General features: G+C 42.1%; 1 protein-coding gene across 4 annotated transcripts; it reads left to right on the top strand.

Moving 5' to 3' along the window:
- The first annotated feature begins 7036 nt into the window (after window positions 1-7036).
- On the top strand, window positions 7037-17481 carry uba3 (ubiquitin-like modifier activating enzyme 3). Of its 4 annotated transcripts, none has more exons than XM_079509855.1 (17): window positions 7037-7052; window positions 8431-8551; window positions 8865-8945; window positions 9095-9177; window positions 9384-9464; window positions 10223-10266; window positions 10371-10435; window positions 11769-11924; window positions 12046-12148; window positions 12389-12502; window positions 13595-13648; window positions 13801-13837; window positions 14620-14701; window positions 15003-15103; window positions 16116-16179; window positions 16696-16750; window positions 16974-17481. In XM_079509855.1, the coding sequence occupies exons 1-17, from the start codon at window positions 7039-7041 to the stop codon at window positions 17060-17062; spliced, it is 1344 nt and encodes a 447-aa protein (XP_079365981.1). In that variant the 5' UTR covers window positions 7037-7038; the 3' UTR covers window positions 17063-17481. The 4 variants fall into 4 exon arrangements, with proteins under 4 accessions (XP_079365981.1, XP_079365978.1, XP_079365979.1 ...); XM_079509852.1 differs by having other exon boundaries at window positions 12389-12565; XM_079509853.1 differs by lacking the exon at window positions 7037-7052 and adding an exon at window positions 7092-7217 and having other exon boundaries at window positions 12389-12565.
- Window positions 17482-18104: the final 623 nt, after the last annotated feature.

Here is an 18104-nt window from a genome sequence, read left to right as displayed (position 1 = left end):
AAACAAACATACAGTATTAAGTGTATACGGCTATCTGCACATTTAGTAAAACATTTTATACTGCAAACACGCACGCACTTAATCAACAAACTATACGATTGTCAAACATTGGCCAAATTGTGAAATATTACCTGAGAAAGAGGTAAAAATGGGAAATCACTGGAAACATCTAAGATCTTTCTCTCTTGTGTCAACTGACAGTCCCAACAACAACAGTTGCCAAAGTATTTTCCTGTTACACTGTGAAATGTTTAATTCCAGAACAGAGCAGCTCATTACTGCGTGCAAGCCAAATAAAGCCTGAGTCTTTGTCCATTATGATGAGCTGTTTATTGACATTTTAGAGATGGAATCTCAGGCCCTCGCCGTGGGTTCGCTGTTATCTTCGCGTCTTCCACTCTGTCAAACTGAAGACACCAAGGCAAACCAAAAACCCACAGACCTGAACCTGAGTGCAGCAGGCAACAATGCATTTACACAGGAGATAAGATCTATTTACAGGGCATAGCTTCTCTGAAAACAATGAAGTGAAGACACTCCAGGCAATTACAGTTAAAAGTAAACACATCCATCACACATACAGAATCATTTAATAAGTGTCTAACGCGCAACAAGGGATGCTTCCTCCTGCCTTAATACAATGAAAATGTTGAGTATTAGGCAAGCCTTCAGATGTATACCTTCACAATACTGTATGGAGATCATGCACGTGGGCTCGCATGCGCACACGCACACGCGCGCACACACACACACACACACACACACACACACACACACACACACACACACACACACACACACACACACACACACACACACACACACACACACACACACACACACACACACACACACACACACACACACACACACACACACACACACACACAGATCTGAGATACAACAGTGTATATAGGCAGTCTAATGATGTTGTGAGCAGTGCCGATAAATCACGGGCGTCTTAATCAAAGCAGTACAACATGAAGAGTCATCAATCACTCACCACAAGTCAACACAACATCACTGTGTAGTGTCCTCCCCCGGTCTCCTCCCCCGTTCTGGCTGACAGCGCTGCTCCGTGCCCTACATGGGACATCATCCCAGTGACAGATCACGGTTATCGCCATCAGCACCACTTCACAAGTCCTCCTGATGGAAGGCAAACTGTATGTTTAAATGGCATTAAATGTATTGGCCAAATGCAGTGGTGGACAGTAAACTAAGTACACTGACTCAAGTACTGAACTTCCCCAAAACATCTCAGAGCCAAATATTGTACTTCAACTACTTTTACTCCACTTCAATTATTTGAAAACTTTGGTTACTAGATAGTTTGTAGTTGGATTATTGTTACAAAACAAACATTAACCACTTCAGCAGTTCAGCCCATACATTTGATACCTTGTGAAACGGGACATTCTGCATATCTTGTTGTATTTTAAGTATATTTTGATGCCAATATGCCAAATTGTACTTTTACTCAAGTAAATATTGATTACCAGACTGCTTCTACATTTCAGTGTTTCAAATGTAGTACTTATTCTACCACTGGCCAAATGAACCTGCCGCATACCGACGACGTCCGCATCAACTCATGTTCTACGGATAAGATACACACTGTGTGGTTGAGCTAATGTTCTACGGATAAGATACACACTGTGTGGTTGAGCTAATGTTCTATAGGGATAAAATACACACTGTGTGGTTGAGCTAATGTTCTATAGGGATAAAATACACACTGTGTGGTTGAGCTAATGTTCTATAGGGATAAAATACACACTGTGTGGTTGAGCTAATGTTCTATAGGGATAAAATACACACTGTGTGGTTGAGCTAATGTTCTATAGGGATAAAATACATACTGTGTGGTTGAGCTAATATTCTAGGGATAAAATACACACTGTGTGGTTGAGCTAATGTTCTATAGGGATAAAATACACACTGTGTGGTTGAGCTAATGTTCTAGGGATAAAATACATACTGTGTGGTTGAGATAATGTTCTATAGGGATAAAATACACACTGTGTGGTTGAGCTAATGTTCTAGGGATAAAATACACACTGTGTGGTTGAGCTAATGTTCTATAGGGACAAAATACACACTGTGTGGTTGAGCTAATGTTCTATAGGGATACAATACACACTGTGTGGTTGAGATAATGTTCTATAGGGATAAAATACACACTGTGTGGTTGAGCTAATGTTCTAGGGATAAAATACACACTGTGTGGTTGAGCTAATGTTCTATAGGGACAAAATACACACTGTGTGGTTGAGCTAATGTTCTATAGGGATAAAATACACACTGTGTGGTTGAGCTAATGTTCTAGGGATAAAATACACACTGTGTGGTTGAGCTAATGTTCTATAGGGATAAAATACACACTGTGTGGTTGAGCTAATGTTATAGGGATAAAATACACACTGTGTGGTTGAGCTAATGTTCTATAGGGATAAAATACACACTGTGTGGTTGAGCTAATGTTCTAGGGATAACATACACACTGTGTGGTTGAGCTAATGTTCTAGGGATAAAATACACACTGTGTGGTTGAGCTAATGTTCTAGGGATAAAATACACACTGTGTGGTTGAGCTAATGTTCTATAGGGATAAAATACATACTGTGTGGTTGAGCTAATGTTCTACGGATATAAAATACACACTGTGTGGTTGAGCTAGTGTTCTAGGGATAAAATACACACTGTGTGGTTGAGCTAATGTTCTATAGGGATAAAATACACACTGTGGTTGAGCTAATGTTCTATAGGGATAAAATACACACTGTGTGGTTGAGCTAATGATCTAGGGATAAAATACACACTGTGTGGTTGAGCTAATGTTCTAGGGATAAAATACATACTGTGTGGTTGAGCTAATGTTCTATAGGGATAAAATACACACTGTGTGGTTGAGCTAATGATCTGAACAGTCACTTACATTTCCATCTCCTCATTATGTCCCAAACTGTTACTGTTCAGGATTCAAATTCAGAAATTGTAGATCGACAAGTTGAGCTTGTGGATCTGCTACTTAATGCTTTTGTGTGACTCTGTAGTATGGTAAAGTAGGACGTTCATTTACAAGATAACACAAAAAAGTGAAACTATGGAGTTAAGACGTCATCACTTCCAATTTCACTTGCTTATCCTGCATCCATTCCTGTGTGAGTTCTCTCTTGTGATTGGATCAAATTGGTATCCCGAACTGAAGAGTTTTCTGTCGACCAAAGAGCTGGAGAGACATGGAGGCTCTGAACAAACCAAAACATATCACTAACCCCACCTTTAAGTAAAACATCCGAGTACTTCTTCCACCACTGTCTCCGAGGTTCTTCTGTCTGACCACTTTGTCATATGACAGATAGCCTGCTGTCATCAGGTCTGCTCTGGTCAATTCAAGCCCTTCATGGATACATTAATGACATTTGGCTGTGATGGATGGCAGTGAGTTGGGTCACCTCAAAGGCACTGGATGACATTCACAATGTCCCTCCTCCACAAGGTGTGGGGAATGATCGATGGCATTTCAATAAAACATACACAAATGTGTCTGTACGGGGACGTTGTTTGACCGGCAGTGGACAGCTGCCCTACTTTGGAGTAAACACACACTCAAACGGCACCACGGCATGTAATGCCTCCGAACCAGCGCACTTTTTATACTTCAATCTAACAAGCGCACAACATGCACACATCTGTACAAAGTCAAGGGTTCCCAAATTGTTCATCCCCCCAAATAATCATATTTGAACTGGGGACCCCCCACCCTGACAAGCACTTACATGGATTGCGGTTTGGGAAACAGTAAGTAGGCTATGGGCCGATTCATACTCCTATTTTACCGCTGTTTCGGCGCTGTAGTGCCGAAATGATTTCGGCTCGTCAGAACTTTTCAGTAGCACCAAAGAGCCGACTTTAGGGCGGTACCCGCCCCCCCGAACATCAAATGACGTCACATTGTAGGCTCTACAGAGCCGGACCGACTTTTATTTGGCTCTAAAATAGGAGTATGAATCAGCCCTAAGCCTTGCAGTGCCATGTCGCTTGAGCCCATCTCCTGTGTCTACTCTGTACTACGTGAGGTGGCTTGATGTACAAGTACATCTCCTGGACACGCTAGTATATCACAGGGACTCACCCCCACACTTGGAAGCATTGGTCCAATTTGTATAGTACTGCCCTGGCCGGGGAATCGAACCTGGACCTTCCAATATCAGGGTGGATATTGGATAATATAACCACGAGGCCACTGAGCACTGAGTGTTAATGGGATTCATGTCAGACTGCCGTGCTGTTTGGAATATTGGCATAATTCAATTGAAATCAAATGAAAAAATATGGTAGACAGAAGCAAATAGAAAAAAGGGACAGAGATGAGCTAGCCAGTCAGCTATGAAGGACATCACGAGGGTTAATATTATTAGTCATCAGTTTTCAGAGGCTGTCACTCGGAACAAAAATCTCATTAAGATTAAGGAAGGGAATGTGATGCCCCACTCACACTGGACCCAGAGAGAGAGAGAGAGAGAGAGAGCTTCACACTGCATGAATACACAATGCACAGATGTCTGCATGCTCCCCTAAATCTGTCTCCCAAATGCACCATGTACTACTGCACGCACGCACGCACGCACGCACGCACGCACGCACGCACGCACGCACGCACGCACGCACGCACGCGCGCGCACGCACACACACACACACACACACACACACACACACACACACACACACACACACACACACACACACACACACACACACACACACACACACACACACACACACACACACACACACACACTGTAACATGCTAGTTCATATCATTTGCATAACTTATATATAGTAGGTACAGTTTTTTGGTGACCTCTGCAGAACTATATTCCACATTTTCTTTCAATGTGGGTGGACTGTGGACAGATGGATTAATGACGTTAAATGTGCCTACAGGCATGTCTCTTAAGATGCACCGAGGCACATCCAGGGTTTATTAATCATTCTGTGATGAGAGATTAAACACCAAGAACCATTAGCACATTATGGCCACAGAGTAGATTGGATACTCACTAAAGGAGCTGTACTCACTAGTAAACCCATTAAACCAAATAGAAGTAGCTGTCTGGGTCTCATGCCTTATTCATGACTTGTGCCATGCAAAGCAGAACTCCAAGTAATATTACTTATAATATTGTTAATTTCCCAACACTGGGCTATGGGCTTTGTTTTCTTGTTCATTTTTTTTGTTCATGTCTGTAAGGAGTGATGCAAAGATATTGCATAGTTCTCTGAATTATTGATCAGAGTCTGCATCCAGGCCAAATAAGATGAATTGCCATTTTCAAGGACTCTTTCTTCTTGAAACAGATCATTTTCTCCCTGTCTCCTTGCCTGTTGTTAACTGTTTTTTAATAGATAATTGCTAATCTGTAGCCACATTATATCCTACACAGGGCAAGAGTGATTAAACAGTCATTACCACTGACCTCTGAAAAAGACTCTTCGTCCTCTTTGCCACTATTAAAACAATACAGAAACTCCAGAAACTTGTTGCATAGAAATGGACGGTACACACATTTAAACATTGCGTGCAGTACTTAACATCAGCAAGAGTAAATATGTTACTACCAAGACTCTGTATGAGGGAATACCAAGGGTGAGCCAGAAAATAGCAGCCAAGAGAATGAGACTAGCAGGACACTGCCAATTAAAGACATCAAGAACTGCCAGCTAGCAAATTGGTGCTGTGGGAACCAAAACACGGGCATCGATCCCGAGGACGTCCCACACCAACATACGTGGATATAATCAAGAACGACGTAGGAGCGCAAAGTACCAACGAACTGGACAGATATATGGAGTCCGGGATGACTGGAAGCGACGATGGAGGGCTCGTCTTTGGACGACCTAGAGAGAGAGATGAGGACCCATCATAATAATGGTAAAATCACACCCGTGTGAAGTGAGGGGCGCTAATATATCTAGTCTAACTCATGTTGATTAGGTGATGTAATGGTGTAAAACAAACGGTGCAAACACAAACATTAAACGCCATTAACAATAAAGAGACAATATGACGTAAATGACACGTTATGACGTAAAGTTTCCCTTTTATTTTCAATGTGCTTACAAAACAAACATTGAACTAAAGACAAACATTAAACCTATGTGGTAAATGGTGCATTTATATAGCGCCTTTATCCAAGGCGCTTTACATAGATTGTGCATTACATTCACCCATACATTCACACACCAATGGCGGTGGAGACCATGCAAGGCACCAACCAGCATCAGGATCAATTAGGGGTTCGGAGTCTTGCTCAAAGACACTTCGACACTAACTCTGGAGTCTGGGGGAGCAAGGGTTCGAGCTGGCAACCTTGCGGTTACCATCCAGCCACTCTACCCCTGAGTATTATAATGCATGTATAATTGCTATTTTACTGGTACTCTACCACTTAGGCCAGTGGTTCTCAACCTTCATACGTGGACCCCCAAATAATGATATTTGAACTGGGGACCCACCAAAATAATCATATTCATATTTGAGCTGGGGAACCCCCAAAATACTCATAGTTGCTCTAGGGACACCCAAAATAATCATATTTCAACTGGGACCCCCACCTCCCCCCCTCCACACACACCTCCCCCCCTCCACACACACATGGAATTGTAGGAGTTAAGGCATTACAATTTGTTTGACTTGGTTCCACAGATAAATACTGTGAAAATAGCAGATGTACAAGGCCTCAGCTATTTTCAAAATGTTTGCCTCTTTCTTATAGTAGGCAGCAATGGTTTTTTTCTTTGGGTATTTAAAATGTCTTAAAAGGTCCTTAAATTGTCACTTCAATGTCATCAGCCCCCCCCCCCCCCCCCCCCCCCCTAAAATAAATCATGTAACCACAGGTTGAGAACCATATCTAAGGCTCTGGGCCAGAACACTGTACAGCTCGATGCTGCCATCTGTTGGTTGTTATGTGTGTAGCTCGAGGCTGGTTTCTGTCTGCAAAATGCTTTGTTGATAAAGTAACAAGAAACATGGCGGACGAGCCGTAAGTACCGCTGCTGCAGAAACCAGTGAATGACTGACTGCAAGAAAAATGCTTTGCCATGTCAATAAATAACCCTGATGAGCACGATGGAACATTCTTTTTATTTTAGAAAATAATCAGAGTAGCGAGAGATTATTAGTAACGACGGGAGCTTTCAGCTTTGAGGTTAGAAGGCATAGCTAGCTGGCTAACATTAACGCATTGGTACTTGGTAGGTAGGTAGGTTAGGTAGTTACCTTGGCTAGCCGTCAGTGCCCGTCACCGGGTAATGTGCAAATCGATCACATCCGATACTTAGCCAACAACAGGACCATATAGTTAGTAATATTGTGTTGATCATGAATGATGCAACATTGCCTCTTGTCATGAAAGAAAAAGCATACACCACCTAGTGTATATCTGGTTGGAGCAGCTGTTACTTACCACACACACCTAGCAGGGAACGCCCACTTATATTGTCCTGATTGATTGATTGATTATACTTTATAATATAAGAAAGTACTGTTTAATACAAATACAATGCTAAAAGAATTGAACCGTTACCCAAGAAAGCACTATGGCTTGTTTCCATTGGGGTCCCTGTGTCCTGTTGGTTCTCTAACTCAGGGGTCTGCAACCTTTCTCACATGAAGTGCCATGTTTTCATTTTTGTGATAGTCAGTGTGCCATATATAATTATGACACCACATAAAAATTAAATATTCCCAACTGATTGTGATTGTCCATAGGATACACATAACCTTTAGAAATATTTTCTTTCACATCAGGATGTAATGATCATTAAAGTCAAGCAATAATAACCCACCTATCCCCCAGAATCCCTCCCCAGTCATGAGTTAGGAGTTTGAATGAATGCACCATTATGTGCAGGATGTAATTTGAAGATAACTGATAATTTTAAAAGAATAAAAACGTCTCTCTCACACACGTATGCCAGTGTGCCAGTGATCACCCTCCCCTGTGCCAATGTTGGCACCCGTGCCTAAGGTTGCCTACCCCTGCTCTAACTCAGTGGTTCTCAAACTTTTTCATGCCATGGAGCTCACATAAATATGTATTTGGCCACACAGACCCCCCTCTCCCCCACCTGAAAATGTTTTGTGCCAGGGACCCCCCAGAAGAGAAGATGTGTTTATTAAAAGAAAATCCCACTTATTCAACATTTTCAGGCACTTTCAAGATTTTTTCAAACATGTTAAAAGATGTACAAGCTCGCAGTTGAGAACCATTCTAATCTAAATCCTAAGAGTTTTCAGAAAAAAAACGTTATGCTGCTATAAATCTAAAATGACAGATGCTTCCCCGGTTTTAATGGCTTAATCATAAGTTGTGATGGTCATGGGGTGGTATGTGCTAATCAAACATGTGGTGTTTCAAGGATGGTGGTGGATGGAGGCGTTGGAGATCGGAGCGAATGGGAGGGAAGGTGGAACCATGTAAAAAGGTTTATGGAGCGATCCGGGCCTTTCACACACCCTGACTTTGAAGCCAACACAGAGGTAACATTTCATTCCCCAGATGACAGTGAAGTGACAATGTAAGGACTTTTAGACCTTTTTAATACCTACAAGAAAAGAAAAAGACCATACATTACTGCATCTAAAGTAATCAACAAATTATAAAACTATAAAAACTGGTCAAATTGTCAAATGATATATAATCATATAACAAATATGATTGTTTTGGGGGTCCCCAGTTAGTTCAAATGTTGGGACATCACAGCCTGAACAGGTTGAATGCAAGCAGTGCAGTGGTTTGCCATAGAAAGTATGATGCTATAATGCCAAATCCCCTTTTCTTTTTTCCTAGCAGTCAATGCAGTTTCTGTTGGATGTCTGCAAAGTTCTAGTCGTTGGTGCGGGTGGCCTTGGATGTGAGCTTCTCAAAGACCTGGTACGAAGCATCAATCCACAGAAACTCAGACACTTGTGTTGTGATTTCAGTCCCCTACCTAGTCTATCTGAATTATGCATGTGTTATGTTACCATGCACTAACAGCCTATATACACTTTATAATTTCCTGCTGTCATGCCACCGAGCAGGCTTTGTCAGGCTTTCGTAAGATCCATGTGGTTGACATGGACACCATTGATGTCTCCAACCTCAACAGACAGTTTCTTTTCAGGTGAGTACCTATGTTTCAATTACTTCTTTGCTCACTCACACTTATAAGTGTTGTGATGATTATTTTGGTATCATTTATACATATATCATTCATATTATTTATAATAATGTATATTGTTTATCATTATTATTCATATTTATTAATTAATTCTAATAAGCACTCAAGTTTGGTGTTAATATTTGGTTCACTTTTCTTCCGCTCCCTAGGCCCAAAGATGTTGGTCGACCCAAGGCAGACGTAGCGGCTGATTTTATTAACAGTCGAATTCCCGGTTGTTGTGTGGTCCCGTATCCTTTTTTAAATTATAATGCGTAGTGCATTGTGACGAAAGACAGGACCTATTTTTAGATAGAAGCTATTGCGATGATTGTCTCAATCTAAACATATTACTCGGAGAAAAGGACCTCTAGTATTGAGGGCAGTAAGTGACACAGCAGTGGAACTGGTACAGCTGGTGCTAACACAGGCTAAAAGGTTGGCTTAATGAAAGGGGACCTTGGCTTCCACCACAAGAACATTTGCCTTTTATTGTCATTTCATATTGCCATTTTAATTTGGGTTTGTGTGCTCTATTCAATTTACATGGTTCTCCAATTAAAGGGGACGAGGCGGACATAATACTTTCCCCACCCATTAGTTATGGCAGTCATGGGAGATAATGTATTAGTCAAACTGGCACAATTTCAGTGGAATATTGCTGACACACCCACGTCTATGGTTTTGGCTCACAGTACTCCTATGGTAATATCCTGGCACCACAAGTCTCTGGTGACAGGAGATGTCGTCAGCAACTGCATGCAACTCGGAGAAAACATTGACTGTGCTGGGTGGTTACAAACACAGTGCGCCAGTTTGCCGCCCTCAAACTAGAGGCCACGGACTCAGAGTATTGAGTGAGCATTCACTGAGCATTCAATATAACATCTTTATTGTGTTCTGTATATTATGTGCTATCGTGATATCCAATTTCTGAAAAGCTGCAGTTTGAATTCTCCATGTACTCCGACACCTATAAGTATCAAATCTCCCTTAATCCTTTACACAGCCATTTTAAGAAAATACAAGACATGGAGGAGACATTTTACAGACGTAAGCATCATTATATTGTTTTTATTTGCGTTACCTGTCTCTGATAAAAGCATTGTCATTATTATTGAGATTCACATTGCTTACTTGTCTTTGTCTTCACCTAGAATTCCATATCATTGTCTGTGGACTGGACTCTGTAGTTGCTCGGAGGTGGCTGAACGGTATGCTGGTAAGTTACCTCTTTTTGTCTGGAAAACCATCGAGACTGGGGTACCATTCCTCTGCTTTGCATCTGGCTTGTGGCCCCTACACACTGTAGGAGTTTTAAAGTTGTCGGTGAGTCATCAGATCGTTATGTATTTCACACTAGGGGAGACTAGGAGTCTTTTTTTTTAATCGACTGTCATTATATTGACATCTCACGCACGTGAGACCGACACAGACGCCTCTCTCTCTCTGATCCGTGCATGCCACACACAGGAATGCACACACACAGGAATAGCCAGGCTACACAGCGAAATGTTTGTGACAGGCAGCGTGTAGCCTACGGGGCTGCAGCGAGACATGACGTTAAATCTTGATTTTCATGAAATAACTCTCCGTCTCTCTCCGCGCACACACACACGCGCGCGCGCGCACACACACACACACAGAGAGAGAGAGAGCGCACAAGGTCCAAAAGTTTGCTCCGATGCGGTTTTATCAACATTATTCAAGTGAAATGAGTTGGTTTTATAGACACAGGACAGGGATTTACCCAAGGAATAAAGGTTATATATATTATCATCTGATCATCTATCGACTTTTATCGGCGCTATATCTTCTCGCTGAGCCTTTCACACACAGCGAGCAAAACCTTGGCGGTCAAAGCCCGATCTTGCGTCAGATCGGGAGTTTTGTCGGCGAGTGCCAATAATGGTCCCCGACAGCATAATCGGAGCAAATATCGTGCAGTGTGTACGAGCCATTGGCTGTGTGCTTCCGCACTTTCAGTGAAACTCCTCACTGTCAGGTGAAGAGAAGCTACTGCCAAAAAAATGAAAAGGCAATAAAGCATACATACATTCATCTTCATTACTTAACTACTGTCAAATCAATCAGATGACTGCAGTTGATTCAGAATGCTGCTGCTTGAGTCCTTGCCACTACTAATGCCAAGAAACTAGAGCATATCACTCCAGTTCTTAAATCCTTACACTGGCTCCCTGTGTGTCAAATCATTTATTTCAATTACTACTGTTGGTCTATAAAGCTTTGAATGGTTTAGGGCCAAAATACATTTATGATCTTGTGTGATATCATGAACCATCCAGAACTCTCAACTCATGTGGGAAAGGTCTGCTTTCTGTCCCTAGAATCAAAATTGAACGTGGGGAAGCACATTTAGTTTTTATGCACCACATATCTGGAACAAATATCTTATTTCTTTAAAAACAAAACTAAAAACCTTTCTGTTTACTGCTGCCTTTGATTGAGTTACTTTTCTTTTTCCCCTTTTCTTTCTCTCATGCACTGCAATTGGACTTCATAATTTGTAATAATATGTGTGTTTTTCTGCATAGCTGTCTCTGCGGGTATATGAAGATGGTATCCTAGACCCGAGTTCCATCATTCCTTTCATTGACGGAGGGACTGAAGGCTTTAAAGGCAATGCAAGAGTCATTCTGCCGGGCATGAGCGCCTGCATCGACTGCACCCTGGAGCTTTACCCACCTCAGGTAGCTTAGCATTGTGATGGGAGCCGGCAATCCCAGTGATGTGAAGGTGTCATCAAAGACTGTCAATACTATACATGTGGAATATCAGTTCCATCTTTGAAATGTATCTCTGTTCTCTTAGATCAACTTCCCCATGTGCACCATAGCCTCCATGCCACGGTTGCCCGAACATTGTGTTGAGTATGTCCGCATGCTTCTATGGCCCAAAGAGAAACCCTTTGGAGGTAGATACTCACTCAACATGAGGATTTGTTAGATAAAACAACAATTTATTCAGACTTATGTGGCTTCCCAGAATTTCACAAATTGTGTGTGTGTGTGTGCGCGTGTGCGTGTGTGCGTGTGTGTATGTGTGTGTGTGTGTGTGTGTGTGTATGTGTGTGCGTGTGTGCGTGTGTGCGTGCGTGCGTGCGTGCGTGCGTGCGTGCGTGCGTGCGTGCGTGCATGTGCGCGTGTGTCACCAGATGATGTGGCAATGGATGGAGATGACCCAGAGCACATCCAGTGGGTGTACCAGAAGTCTCTGGAGAGGGCTGCAGAGTTCAGTATCACAGGAGTCACCTACAGACTCACCCTGGGTGAGCTCACTCACACTACCTCTGTCAGCCACACAACACCAGTCACCTACAGACTCACCCAGGGTGAGCTCACACTACCTCTGTCAGCAACACAAGTTACACAACACCAAACAGCTTTTCACGGTGTGGCACCGAAGGGTAACCTGACTCCGCCAGATGGGGCAGCAGAGAGAGTACACTGGGTTCCCCCCTCCTGCTCCCATCTGGGAACTCTCAGGCAGACTTGATGCCCGGCCACAAAACGGCCTGGCCAATCAGCAGCAGCTAGAAGCTAGAAGCTGCTGCTAGAAGCTGCTAGAAGCTGCTGCTGATTGGCCAGGCCGTTTTGTGGCCGGGCATCAAGTCTGCCTGAGAGTTCCCAGATGGGAGCAGGAGGGGGGAACCCAGTGTACTCTCTGCTGCCCCATCTGGCGGAGTCAGGTTAACCGAAGGGGCCAGCTGCCTAGAATGAGGTTCGTCTGTATCTCTGTCGGTACTCCCAGACAGTCGCTTGACGAAGATGCAAGATGCAGCTTACTGCATCTTGCATCTTCTTGAAGCGACTGTCTGGGAGTAGCCTGTCGGTCTCTCTCTATGAATCTCTGTCTGCCACAAAAGTAGCAGTGAACCACACAGCTCAGCTGATGGAGCTACACCAATCAGGTCTCACCTCATGCTGCTAAGCTCACATTAACGCACACTGGCACATCATTTCTGCTTCCTAGTAACTACTAGTTGTCATATGTAGTTTATCCATACAGATTGCACGGGGGAGCTGTGCCATTATTAGATTCTGTGTCTTGTTAATACAGTTGCTACACATCTTCCTGTAATCGTGCAGCGGGGTGAAAAGAAATATCATGGAAAAGAAATATCATGGAAATATGGGAAATATGCTTATTTAGGACATGACGTGCAGTTTATTTGTGTCCTCTACTCTGCTTGTGATGATTGATAATGAATAAATAAATAAACGTACCTGTGTCACCTCTGTTGAAACGTACATTGGTACTGATAGTGATTAATGTTTCATTGATGGTTTTTAATGTGCAATCTGAATGAATTTTGCGAAAATTTATTTATTTCACCTTTATTTTATTTAAAATTCTGCAGGTGTTGTAAAGAGGATAATCCCAGCTGTGGCATCCACAAATGCAGTTATTGCAGGTAAATGATTACACAGTAATGGCCACCTGTCTTTTATTACCTGCCATGTAAACATTAACCATTGTCCACGCAGCTTTGAGACTGCTTATGTTCTGTAAACAGAATATAATGTCAGCCTAATCCTGTTCATTTTTCTTTTCTTTGTGTTCCAGCTGCTTGTGCAACAGAGGTATTCAAAATAGCATCAAGGTGTGTTTGAAGCTCTGCTGTTCACATGCCATCCTATGGCTGTGTATCCACCAAAAGCCCCTTTTTCCCCAGCAGAAAATGCAAGGTGCTCTTCTAAAACGCTGATCTGGGAGCACTCGAGGGTGGAGAGATTTTGCATTAATGAAATTGATATGACAGTGAGCGCAGCGTACAAAAGCGGAGCATTTTCTAACTAGAAATGCCAAACATGCACGCATGGCTCAGCGCTGAATACACACTCGGAGCGCCTCGTCATCTGCCGCCGTTTGTAGCATACGATAATTACAGTATATGGCGCTCCCTGTGAAAACAATTCAAAACATACATTGCGCTCAGGGAAAGAAAATGCCTTGCTAGGAGGACACAGCCCATAATGCACCAAGAGGACATTAACCATTTAGCCCTATATCGTTGCCGTCGAGCAGAAATCATATTCTAACTAGTTTTTTCGTATATGAACGCCCTACTACTTGATCATACTACAGCGTCTCACTAAAGTATCAAAAGCAACAGATCTGCAAGATCTGCCACTTTTGTTGTTTTTGAATTTGAATCCTGAAAAGTAACATTTGGACATTAGAGGCTTCCACCCGACAGAGACCATATACGTTGTCGTACGACCACTAGCGAAGATAATCAATATTTTTGACTTTTTGAAACTGGGAAAAAAAATTACGTTTGGGAAGATTTGCCACAAAATAGGGATGTCAGGGTCAATGTATAGTCAACTGTATATTCATGCACTGCTCAGTCACTCACAACATTATCTTTCATATCTGCAGTGCTTACATTCCTCTCAACAACTACATGGTCTTCAATGACGTTGATGGCCTGTACACCTACACGTTTGAGGCCGAACGAAAGGTTTGTCTCCATGGAAACATAATGCTGTAATAATGTCTACTTTTGTGACAAGTGTTATTCTATTTAGGAAAGCCTCCTGTGGATAGCTGTTGGGAATTAGCACTCGTGCTATTACACTTTGTTTAAACCATGTTGTTCTCAAACGTTTTTCATGCGGACCCCCCGTCTTAAACTTTGAGAACCACTGCTCTAAACAATGCATCTGATTCGTCCACTGTGATTGTGATGTATGTAAAAAACATAAACATAACATCAAGTCAGCTGTTTTGCGCTTGATACACAACATTCTCTTTTGATACAGGAGAACTGCTCGGCCTGCAGCCAGGTACCTCTGGACCTGTGCTTCTCTTCATCCTCCAAGCTGCAGGAGGTGCTCGATTACATGACCGAGAACATCTCCCTGTAGGTTATATTACCATTTATATGCTGTAACCTAGGTACAGGAAAGGTGTGCACTAGGGGCACCTCCAAAATGTTAAATAATAAGATATTAGATAAATGGTCTAGTATACATGATGTAGACATGCATGGAACATCATTATCAGACTTCATTTTATCCTTCAACTTCAATGTTTAAGCATGTTCTAATCATGTATACTTTACTTTAGCATCTTTTGGAAAAATAGCCAATTTAACACCAAGGTGCCCACTCTTCCTTGGTGCCCACCTATCTTGTTATTGCTGTAACTACCCAGCTGGACTCTTAAGTCATATTCAACAGTTGGTTTGAGGTTTACAAATGTATCTCACACTGAAGATCAGGGCTGCACAGTTAATTGAAAATAGTCTAAAATGTTGGTTTTATGTAAATGTGAATCTTAGCAATTAATTCAACCATGCCCTCGTCTCCTCACCAGTACACAAGGGTTAACCCAAACCCATTTAGACCTGGAACCGCTACTTATGTTATGATTAATTTACGAAAAAACACACAAAGTTAGAAGAATAATGTGATAAGAGTTTTCTGCCCAACAGCAACGAAATTCCTTCTAAATCCTAAGCGTTTTCTGAAAAGCTTCTGTTCCTATAATGGTATATACTAGCTAAAACAAAACATTGTATACATCAGGCTCACAGAAGCACAAGAAAATCACAGAGGCCACAAATCATTTGACCAAAGACATACCAATAAGCACAATGAGCAACAAAGACATGATGTAAAATAAAAGTAATGATAAAAACATAATTTTCCTAAATGTATTACCAACAATTGTGGTTACAATATTAAGCAAAACATTATTGGGATTTCAATTTTAGCCATAATCGTGCAGCCAAACTATAATAGTGTAGAAGATAATGATGCACTTTAACCCAATTAATTGTGAGAATGAATGTTTAATTAATTGTATTTGGTTATCGGCAAACTGCTCTGGTTCATTCTTCAACAATAACTAAATACATTGTACATTCACAGACAAATGAAGTCACCTGCTATTACCGCAACAGTGGAAGGAAAGAACAAAACATTATATTTACAGGTAAATGATCTCTGGTTTCATCAGCTTTTGTGTTCTGCGTTCTTAGTCTGTGCCTTGCATGGTAGCTGTTGGGGTGGTTTTGCAGGTTTTACTGTGGCCCATTTTCCACCGGGGTTGAACCGGTTCCATTCTCTTTTCCTGCCTAATTTTAAACCAAATGAATTGGTTCAGATCCCTAAAACTTGGTTTGGAACTGTAACCAAAAAAGACTACTTTTTAGTTCTTACCCTGAAATTGGGCATGTCACTAGTTACCGGTATTCAGGTTGGAAGATGCAGATGTGATATAAACCATCATAAAAAATAAAGAACGAAACCAGTTCTAGAACCAAAGTTATTTTGGTGGAAAAGGGGCCTGTGTAAGTAAACCTTGCCGAGTCCATGTGGCCCATAAAGCAGGAGCCTATCTCCTGTTTCTGTAACGTGAGGTGGCTTCATGTACAAGTACATCCCCCAGCCATAATGTACAAGTACACACCCTGGACATGTTGCTAGTAATGTGTGCTTTTGTTGACAGAGCGTGGTTTCAATCGAGCAGAGGACGCGACCAAATCTGTCCAAAACGCTGGAGGGTGAGGCAAAGTAGTTTGCATTGCATCACAATCATTTTAACCACTTTATCCATTAATACTATTAAAAACAGTACAAGCTCACTGATATTCGAAAATGTTTGGAAAGTGTTTGACTTTTTTTTTTTTTAACATAAAAATCTTATCTTCACATCCTTTACATGAAAAAAAAATTGAGAACCACTTTTGTTGTGAACCGTTGTTTTTTTCTTTGTTTTTTTTGCAGAGTTGGGGCTGACTGATGGACAGGAGCTGGCTGTAGCCGATGTCACCACGCCGCAGACCATGATCTTCAAACTTTGCTTTACCTCATAGGAGAAGCTGGCCTACTCCACCCACAAATACCGTCACGAATATGGTGCATAATATTTGGAAACCCAAAATGGTTTACTTTACACAGTGTATTCAGACACAGGGTACAGCCCTATTTCATTGCTCGCCTCTGATGTTATGTTCTTGCTCACTCACTCACTGACTGAAGTCCCTATTTTGCACTTGAAAGCCAAAGTGTTCACACCCTGTTGGCTTTCGGCTATTTTGTGCGTTAGCTCTGTGCAAAACAGGAGAGAGTGAATGGTTACTTGAGAAATAATGTTGTTCTCTTCCAGTCCAGATTCATCTGTTATTTATTCTGAGCGTGTATTTTTTGTTGCTGTATTGAACATACCACTACACTGGACTTTGTTAATAATGTTATAACTGGAATAAAACAATATATGTTGTTGTTTTTCTTATATGGTTTGCCTCTGTTGTGTTTTTGTAGTGTTTGCATTATAATGACAAGAAACTGTTTTCCAGATGGGGTCTAATTATTTTCAAATGGGCCCTACCTGGGCCCTCATCAAACCCTGTACACTCAAGACACTGCCCCCGCTATATCTCCATATATGGAGCTGACTTGTTCTGACATTCCATATGTTGATCTGACCTCATCAAACCCTGTACACTCAAGACATGCTCCATATATGGCCAGTACAGAATTAATTCCATATGTTGATCTGACCCCCCATGCCAAAGCGCCAGCGCTCGCCCAGCAGTCTGCTGTCACCCAGGTGGATATGCTGATCTAACCCCCCATGCCAAAGTACCAGTGCTCGCCCAGCAGTCTGCTGTCAGCCAGGCGGATGCGTGCACGCGACCTCGCCCTTTAGGGCGTGAAGGGCGAGGTTGCTTCTCGCCCTCAGGCGTCTTACTGGTGTACTATAGGTTCTCAAAGTGGGGCCTGGGAACCCCCAGGGGTCCTTGGTTGGGTTGGATACCAATAATAAAATTTGGCATGGCAATGTACAAGCTTGCAGCACTTGTAAGCCTACAATCTATTTTATATATGTATATGTATATGTATATGTATATGTAT

Source organism: Electrona antarctica, assembly GCF_951216825.1.
Source record: "Electrona antarctica genome assembly, chromosome: 9".
NCBI lineage: Eukaryota > Metazoa > Chordata > Actinopteri > Myctophiformes > Myctophidae > Electrona > Electrona antarctica.
Note: the sequence above shows the minus strand (reverse complement) of the source record. Positions and strands in the feature narration are given on the sequence as shown.